At 33.3% G+C, this 10,116-nt stretch overlaps 1 protein-coding gene across 1 annotated transcript; it reads left to right on the top strand.

Moving 5' to 3' along the window:
• Window positions 1–1,654: 1,654 nt before the first annotated feature.
• On the top strand, window positions 1,655–3,796 carry LOC136066671 (probable LRR receptor-like serine/threonine-protein kinase RFK1). Its single transcript, XM_065771356.1, has 5 exons — window positions 1,655–1,853; window positions 2,813–2,984; window positions 3,282–3,353; window positions 3,495–3,563; window positions 3,643–3,796. Exons 1-5 carry the CDS (start codon window positions 1,757–1,759, stop codon window positions 3,779–3,781), a joined length of 549 nt encoding a protein of 182 aa, XP_065627428.1. The 5' UTR covers window positions 1,655–1,756; the 3' UTR covers window positions 3,782–3,796.
• Window positions 3,797–10,116: the final 6,320 nt, after the last annotated feature.

Raw genomic sequence — 10,116 nt, forward strand, 5'->3', positions numbered from 1 at the left:
GTATTCCATGATGAAAATTTACAAATTAAGAAAGTGGAGTGCACATGATTTAATGCAATATGATAATGTTTGTATTGTAGCATAACATTAATAATTTTAAAGAGTTTTTCTATAGATACAACAAAATTATACAATATTTACAAAGTGAGGTATCAAATTACCATAGGTCAAAATTAAAAAAAAAATTATATTCAATGGGACCCATCACAACTCAAAACAAAGGTATTATAAGAATATTGTAAGATTTTTTTTTTTTTTCCTTAGAATTTCTCAATTTTGAAATGTTGTTATTACTATGAGCCAATTTCATGATTTGTTCGACTTAACTGAAAAATGCTAACAGCAGTTTAGAACTTTGAGCATAAACCTATAATCCAAGAGTTTTTATTTTTATTTTTTTTAAACTCTCTCTATAGTCCAAGAGTTAACTGTTCAAATAAAAAGTCCACTGATTAAATTGAAATCCACATAAAAAGTGAAGGGTGAAATTTGTAAAAATCTCAAAATTGTTATATTGTTGCTTACAATGGTGCCAAAGAAGAAGTTATCAATTGAGCTAACTAGAACCTATTATAATATTTTATCTTCTAATTTTGAATGATGGTATATAATACTAATATTTTAGCAAAATATTTCTAAATCATAAAATTTTGATGATTTTTTAATATTATTTATTTTGTTTGTTTAAAATAAAAACTAAAAAACTTGTTACTTGTACGTCAATGTGCTCGAACACACTGTTGTACAACAAATGAAAACATGAGTTGAAAACACGAAATCGTGTTTTCAATGCATGTTTTCAGTTGTTTGCACTTGCAGACCAAAGTGCATGGGCAAACAGGCGTGTTGCGACAAACACTGCCTGGACATAAAATATCAAAATCACGGTTTATGGACTTACTGAAATGGGATGTGGACATACTGCCTTATGTAGGGCCTCGACCCCCAATTGGAATTCACGGCTACATATTGGCGTTGTTTATGGACTTTGCAACACAACTCGATTTGGGTTTACCGATTGCCACTGTGTACTTCAACTCTTAAGAAGAGCCAGCGAGCAATAGACGTTGAAACACTTGCACATGCATTTATGTTTGGCATAGACGTAGAGTGAAGTGAAGTAACTCGTACAACAATGAAAAGTGTGTCAAACACTTGTCTTTATTAATGTTTTTCTCAATGAATTATGTCTTTAGCTCTCTCTCTCTCTCTTGGTTTTGTGGTTTTGGGGGTATGAACTATGAAGAGACTCAGAGAGTCCTATATATTATCCCCAAAAAAAAAATTATTTGTTTTGTTTTAAAGCTAAATTGAATCAAAGTAAAGCTAAATCAGACGTACCAAAAAGCCAGAATGAAGAGAATAAAATACTCACACTATTCAAAACTCGCCAGGCTGTGAAAATATTACAAAATTTATTGTCTAATGGGCGAGACAGGATTTATATGACAATTTTAATCCCACTTGAAAACAAAAAACTGAACATTGAAAAGGGGACAATATTTTGACAATTTGTTGCAGTCACACACGCTAATTTAATGCAACTTGATAATGTATTGTATAATTTTGCTTTTGTATGCTCAGAGCTTTGGACTGTCTCATACTTAAGCTTTTACAAAACCAAAAAAGTCAGTGTGTACAAACAAACTCACTTTTCAAAGCATACTTTTCAAAAAAAACCTCACTTTTCAAAGCATACTTTTAAGTTGTACTAGTACCCTTCAGGGGCCAATAGTTTTGACAGTTCTCGATCATCATGCAGGGAAGAAACTTCTTCTTTGTCTTCATGATTATGGCGTTGAGTTGCTTCTGGTTGAAGAGATCCGCAGAGGCACAGGTACCCCAACAAGAAGGTACCAGCTAACTCTTCCATTCTCTATCTCTCTTGTTTTTTGGTGGGGTCTATAATACTTCCATTCTAATTGTTGAGGAAAATGAAAATTTTGAATCTTGGGAAGTTGGTCCAACTGGGTGTCACCATAACTGGTTGGACTAGTTGGGTTGAGCTTGTCATTTTCGTTAGAAGAAACCGAAATAATCTTCTTGGTGACCAAAAGGACAAATGGGTGTTTTTGCATTGAGATATATGACTATAGAGTAATTCACTAGTGTTGATTTTCTGGTTGTCTGTGTTTAGAGTGTCTAAGTTCCATTCTCTGTGGTTTTTTCATGTCCTTATTGGTCTGAAAATCACATAATTATAAAAAATTGATTTTTCCCCCTTATGGAGTAATCTACTTTGAAAACCCAATTGTAGTGGTTTTTATAAGTCGTATTGAATTATTACTTTTCATATTTTCCTCCACAATGTTCTGTATGGAAGAAGTGATTTGGAGAATTGTAGGAATTAATTCATGAAATTTGGTTGATAAAAGTCTAAATTTGTTATCATTTGGGAGTTCTAATCAATCTACATGCTCTAGTTTCTATTTGATTATGAGCTGATGTGTCCCTTCAAGGAAAAAAAGAAGAAAAAGAGAAAGGTATAAACAAAATGGGAAATTAAATTTAAGTGTAGAATGGTAGAAATGTCCTTGATGTTCCTCTTATTTCTCTTCAAGTCTTGGGTATTTAGAAGTTAGAACTACTGGACAAGGTTAAGCTAACTGTGTTTCCAATCTGAAATTAGGCAGCAAAAATTGTATTACTCAAATGAGAAGATAAATATCTTCCTTGGTGCTTTTTAATGTGAATTTTAAAGTTCATGTAGCCAAAATAGGGAATCAATTTGAATTGTCATTGTTTTACATTAGTGCAGTTGTACAGCACTGATTCGACATGTTATGTTTATTTGATTGTGGATGTTGTTTAGTTGATGCACTCAAAGAAATAACTAGTACGATGGGTGTGAAGGATTGGAGGTTTGATGCTAATTCTTGCCAAATTATTGGGGTAACACCAGAGCCACCAGAGAATGCTGAGAGCAGCATCAATTGTGATTGTCACTTTGAGAACAACAACACTGTCTGTAATGTCGTAAAGATGTATAGTTCCCTCAGCTTATTACTAATTACTTTTACTGCAATTCTTCTATCTTATGCATCATTCTATGTCTCCACATGATGGATACAAGTCTAAAAGTTACTCTTCTATATATTGTTATTGTAAATACTTTTTATCATGAAACTGAAAAAATTTGTTGTGGACCATACATTGTAAATTTAGTCCAGTAAACATTATTTTTAAAAGCAATCTGTTTAAATCTCTTAGCATGTTATCATTGATTTACTTTTCATGATAATAGTTGCCAAGACTCAATATTTTATTTCTCATGTGTATAGAGTGCTAAAGGGTTATAGTCTTCCTGGCATGCTTCCACCTCAACTTGTCAAACTTCCTCACCTCCGAGAAATGTAAGATCGTTTTGAAATGCTTCAATTACATGTTTGATGGTAATATTTGCAGCACCAATTTCTAGCACAATTCACAAGGTTTGAATAAAGACATTTTTTTCCAGTGCTTTTCAATTTACACCAGTCTTCCTCTAATTGTAGTGATTTTGCGTACAACTATCTCAACGGAACAATACCACTGGAATGGGCTTCAACACAATTAACTTTTATGTGAGCTTATGTAAAGTTATATTGATAAAATTTATATCTATTTGCTTTTATCTTAAATTAACCAGCAAGTGATGTGCAGCTCTGTTCTTGTGAATCGCTTATCAGGGGAAATTCCAAAGGAGTTGGGAAATATTACTACTCTCACATACCTGTACGTTTTGAACTTTGGTTTAACTCAATCATGTATATCTTGGACAATGGACATTTGTGGTGATTGAAGTCTTTATGAATGGGATACAGTTGTGAAATGAAGTAGAAAGGCTTCAGTTTTCTTGTTAAATTATTGTCATGACCTCAAAACCTATGGAACTTTTCATCCTTTATCTGTTACATAATAGTTTTGATATCCCTGCACTCCATAGTGACCTCTATTCTCAACCCAAAAAAAAAAAAAAAGTGGTAATGTCATGTCCTATTAAAATTACATTAAGCTAATAAAAGCCGAATTTCAACAAATAAATTAACTTATTTAAAAAAATAAAATCCTACAATTTATAACTATTCATATTACTTGGTATTTCCTATAAAAAAAAATATTACTTGGTATATCCTATCAAAAAAAAAAATTACCTGGTATAAGTTTGGTAAATTTATAAGTTTTTGAGTCAAATTTGTTTAGATTATAAGCTCTTATAAATTATAGAGAAGTGCTACGCCCACAACACTTCACAACAAATTATAAGTGGTAAGTTTTTATTAGTTCTAATTTGAATTCGCAACTTAAATTATCTTTTACCTACCCATAACAATCAATAACAACTTATCACTTAAAATTTGTTGTAAAAATGTTGTAAACATACCATTTCTCTAAAGGGAGGTTATAATCTCAATTGCCATTTTTTTAATAAATTGATTGTTACAAATGGGTGGGAAGATTTGAACCATAAATATTGTTGAAGTACAATTTTTTCACTCATGCAACGTGCCACAATCCTATTTAATCACATTTATTTATTCACAAAAAAATACCAAAATATCACTCATAAATTATTTTGGGCCTCCATGAATATTTCTCATCCCATTGGCCCACAAATATTTCCTGTTTCATTATCTAAATTGGGTCACGATATAAACTATCACAAAAGCCCAATAAAATCATATCTTATTCAATTTCATTATCATTACTCAGCTAAGCCCAAAACCAGTCCTATGAGCCCAATGCACACATCACATTCTTTTTAAAACCCAAGGCTACTTATGATTGACAATATTTCAAAAGCCTAATTCTCATTGGAAATATCAAAAGTTCAATTTATGTTGACACTATTAAAAGTCCAAGCTAGCTACTTGGAATTATTTAGTAAAAAACCCAAGGTTATCAATACTTGGCAAAATACTATATCATAAGTATTTCACTTAAAGTCCAATGAAGAACAATGTTTTAAGTTCTTAGACCTATTACAATAATATTACAAGCCCATGAAATCTATTTATATTATAAACCCATGGTAACTATTTATGTTATGTAACACTATTCATTTTTCCAAAAAATCTTGGCAAACATATATCAAACCCATGGAAAATTATGAATTTGTGTTACTAATATAAAAACTCATGAAAAGTTATGATTATTTATCTTAAACCCATGACATTTATTTATTTCATACCGTATTATAAACCCATGAAATTTATATAAGAACCCATGGTCGCTATTTATCTCATATCATAACATTTATAATATTTATTTCCAAAACTCATGGTAATTATTCACCTTACAAGCCCATTATGATTATCTATAGAAAAACCCATGAGAATATCACATTATTCCACTATAGTGGTTGTTAACCTATTTTATTTGAAACTCATGGATATTGCCTCTATTAAAACTCATGGCAAATATTATTCACAAGAAACATTAGAGGTTACGATTTAGCCCCAAAGAAAATAACATTACAAAATAATCCATGACAAAAATTATGAGAAACTATACAGATTGTTATTTAAAGCCCATGGAAATTGATTCCTATAAGGACTTGAATTTGACCTCCTATTTACTAATAGTGGATAAGGGCCCAACACAATATATTTGTAAGAGAATGGGCTAGATAAGAGCGTAGCTCAATAAATCAAATATGGGCCTTAATTGTTCGAATTCAAGCCAAGAAGACAAACACAATATTTAAGGAAAGCTTTCCTCAGTCATGTCCGAGGAGGAAGTGTTTTTATATTTAATCAAGTTATTTCAATACAAGGTGTTCTTTTCTCTTTTGCTCTTCTTCTTCTCTCTCTCTCATTACATGCCCCATTTCTTAGAGGGGCCTTTTCCTTACATAGTTCTATTCTTTTCAATCCCAGCCTTCCACTTGTTGATCGTGTAAGCAATCTTTTGGATACTTGTCCCATCAAAAATCTCCTGGAAGCTTTATGAGTAGCTGTAAACTGAGATATCCTTGCTCAAGGGTCATCTCCACATAAATGTGGCCAGTTGGTTAGGTGCAAAACATTTAATGTGGTGGTAGCAACCATCTTCTCTGATATTTCATAGGTTATTGTTGGCTCCTTTCCCTGAAAACTTATCTTCAGAAGTACAATTGTTCCTTGCACAGTATCCTCTAGGCACTCGAGTTCCAACCTTCCACAATACTTTCCCGAGGAAGCCTGGCTCCTCGAGAGACACCAACAACTCATTATCATTTTTTCTTCTCCTCAACTCATTGACCTCGATACTTATTAAACCTCTTAACCATTCTAAGGCTGCTATAGGTCCTCAAGCATGGCCCACGGCCTAACACTCTTACTCGGCTCGTTTACCCTCACAATACCCAAACCCTATCATAAATATTTATTAGAGCTCATGAATATATTTCATTTTTACTAATGACTAAACCTCATGTGGAATAAAAATTCATGGCAATATATGGTAGCTTTGTCCATTTTGTAGAGGTCACAATGAGTAAGTAAAAGGATGGGCCTAGGTGGAGAGAACCACCAAGTCAAAGGCTTATCAAAATACTCAGCCCTTATAGCCAATCCCAAAATGAAATCTTAGTCAAAACAACTCCTGTGTGCAAACTGACCCAGTTGAAGAACTCTCTTTAGTTTTGCCTTCCACTGGAAAACACCTCAAGAAGCAACAAAGCTCCTAAACCAAATTAGGAGCTGACCAACTGTCCCATCAACCTCTCTGCAAATTCTGACATAAACAGTACCAAAGGCTGAGATGACACCTAAAAGCTAGTGGGCAATAAATACCCTTCTTCTCCAAGTTTTGGTCACAACTCAAGGAAGCCATAACCAAGACCTCCAAACTCATGAAATCCTCAACTAAATAATTTATTTTAGGCGTAAATGCACTTTTGGTCCCTACATTTTGCACTTTTTCCATTTTGGTCCCTATATTTTGTTTTTACCACTTTTAGTCCCTAAAAAATTAACGTCTGACATTTAGGTCCTTTCCGTCACCCAATTAACAACAAAAGCTGACGTGACTGACAATGAAATAAAAAAAATAATATAATCACACATTAATTAATTAAATTAAAAACAAATATTAAAATAAAAATAAAAATAAAAAATAAAAAAACTCATTAGTTTTTAGGAAGAACATGAAGAAAGCAAGAACTCGAACCCAAATTAAAGAACTCAAGAACACAAACCTAAACACAAAATTTTCTTTCCAATCAAACCCAAACCTAGAAATTTTCTCTCTACCCAAACACAGAAAAATCCAGCCACCACCTCCACCAATCAAACCCAACCAACAAACATAAACACAAACCCAAACAACAAGCTTAAACACAGACCCAAAAATTTTCTTTCCACTGGAACCCAAACCAAGAAATTTTCTTTCTACCCAAACACAGAAAAATCCAGCCGCCACCTCCACCGATTAAACAACCATTACCCACCATCACAGCCGCCACAACCCACCATCCCAACCGCCACAACCAAACCCAACTTGGTCTCAACCCCAGCCACCCCGATCTCTACCCACCCCAGCCAACTCATAACCCAACCACCCCAACCCAACCTCAACCCCATCCACCCCGACTCAAGCCACCCCGGCCAGTCTTAACCCACCTACCCCAGCCTGACCTAAACCTAACCCAACCTCCAACCATCCCAGCCGACTCACAACCCACCCACCCCCAACTTAACCCCAGCCACCCCGACTCAAGCCACCCTAGTCGGTCTCAACCCACGCACCCCAGACCAACTCAACCCACCCCACCCCAATCTTAACCCATCCACCCCAACCACCACCCACCATAACCACCATGAGCCACTGCACCACTAGTTACCACAAGAGTGAGAAACACAAATGAAAGAGAGAGAGAGAGAGAGAGAGAGAGAGAGAATGAGAAAATTTGATAGAAAGTGAGAGACACAGATGAGAGAGAGAGAGAGAGAGAGAGAGAGAGAGAGAGAGAGAGAGAGAGAAGAAGAAAAACTAATTTAATAAAGTGAGAAGGAAGAGAAAATAATTTGAACCCAGTTTATGATCTCTTCCCAGAAGTGATCATTGAGTCAAGATACTTTTTAGATCTTAATTTTAGTGATTTTTGGTTTTAGTTCTGCTTTTTATTTAGTTAAAATTAATAAATTAATTTTTTAAATTTATATGCTAACGTGGCATTATATTCTATGTGATTGTATTATTTTTTTTATTCCACCATCAGCCACGTCAGTTTTTGCTGTTAGTTAGGTGACAGAAATGACCTAAATGTCCGGTGTTAATTGGTTTAAGAACTAAAAGTGGTAAAAACAAAATATAGGGACCAAAATGGAAAAAGTATAAAATGTAGGGGACTAAAAGTGCATTTACGCCTTTATTTTATTACTAAAAACGTATGTAATTGATTCATGAACCAAACCCATAAATCCCAAAAGGGAAAAATTAGGGAAAAGTGTTTTGGAAAGCATAAGGGTGTCCAGTAGAAGCTCTCAGCAAATGCATCAATGGTTGACACTTGGCTTAGAGTGTCAACCAACCCTCTTAAGCTTTGTTCCTAGTTGCAGCAAGCAAGATCTCTAGTCCTCATACATGCTCTAATCCTATTAGGCAAAATTAATCTCCAAATCCCATCATTTAATGCCTAGATTAGGAGTATTTCAGCCTCCAGCTGCATTACCCAAATAAGCAAAACACTCTAAAAGCAACTCTCACTATTTTGGGTCAAATCTCAGAAGAGATATTCTGGGATTTTGCTACGGTTAGACCTGGTCCCTTCTAAGTTTTTCTAATCAATCTCTTAAGCTTCACTATAAAAGGGAACTACCATCAACTCAAGAAAGGGAACAAGATTTTTTCATAAAATTCTTCATCTATCATGTCATTTTCAGTTCATAAGTCAAATTAGTTCATAAATCAGATTTTGATCCATAAATACTCATGTACACTTACCTATAAACATCTCATTCCATCTCCTCAGAAAATCTCAACACCTTAAAATAGTCATAAACAGCCCCTTTTTACACCATACATGAAAATGGGTAAACACCACTTCGTGTCTCTTCCATAGTTCCATATATTCACTCGTACTTTCCATAAATCATTCCCACCACTTACTATACACATATATTCATCATTATGGGCATAATATGGCATATAGTGATCTTGTTTAAACATTTGCTGCACTAGATGGACACTCTTTCTCTCCCTTCATTCCATCCTAATTTTTCCTCTTTTACTTGTAATTATGAAGCTTTTAATCCTTGTTTATTGCTATTATAATGAAGGTCATAATGTCTTGGATACTATGAAAATTTTCCCTTATAATTGACTTAATAATAATAAGGAAAATATATGATTTGTATCATGTAAACACATTTATTAACTTATCAGACGTTACCAATGGAGGTTTGTCATATTTACTGTTGGATCATTTTCCTCTTATCTACTTCTTATAATGGGCTCACTTTTATATTAACCGACTATGGAGGAAATGCATAATTTTTACTATGCAAATACATTTATTAATTTTCCAGACATCTATCACTAGGCATTTCTCCTGTTTAGCTATTACGAGCGAACAAAAAAGTAATTTAAATTGTGAATTCAAATTAGAATCAATAACAACTTACCACATATGATTTGTTATGAAAGTATTGTGAAAATATTATAAACATAGCACTTCTCTTTAAATAGTATTTTTAAAACACCATAGTTCTATTTAAATAATTATAATTATGGGGTTTTAAAAATAAGAAATAAATAAAATTACTATTATTTTTAAAAATAATAACTATTATTAATTAAATTATTTATTACTTTAATGTTTAAAGGTTAATGGCGTATATTTGTGTCAAACTCTCTTCTCGAGATTTGAACCACAGTTTTTATCCTCTATACTCTATAAGTATTTATACTTATAGAGTGACTATTGCATTAAAAGTGCACGGTGGTTAATTTTGAAACCTTAAGTTTTCTAGAAAAAGAAAATCTTAAAACTGAAGTTCTAAATTTAAGTAAAAAATTCTATCTTTAATATAAAATTTAAAAAAAAAAAATTAAAATGAAAAGACATCCTGATCCTGATCCTAGGCGTAGCATATTCCAGTTAAATAGTTGTTTTCATGTGGAGCCCACGTCAGCAAAGGAACACAAGCAGAC

This window comes from Quercus suber, unplaced genomic scaffold, assembly GCF_002906115.3.
Source record: "Quercus suber isolate HL8 unplaced genomic scaffold, Cork oak 2.0 scaffold_42, whole genome shotgun sequence".
In the NCBI taxonomy this organism is placed as follows: Eukaryota; Viridiplantae; Streptophyta; class Magnoliopsida; order Fagales; family Fagaceae; genus Quercus; species Quercus suber.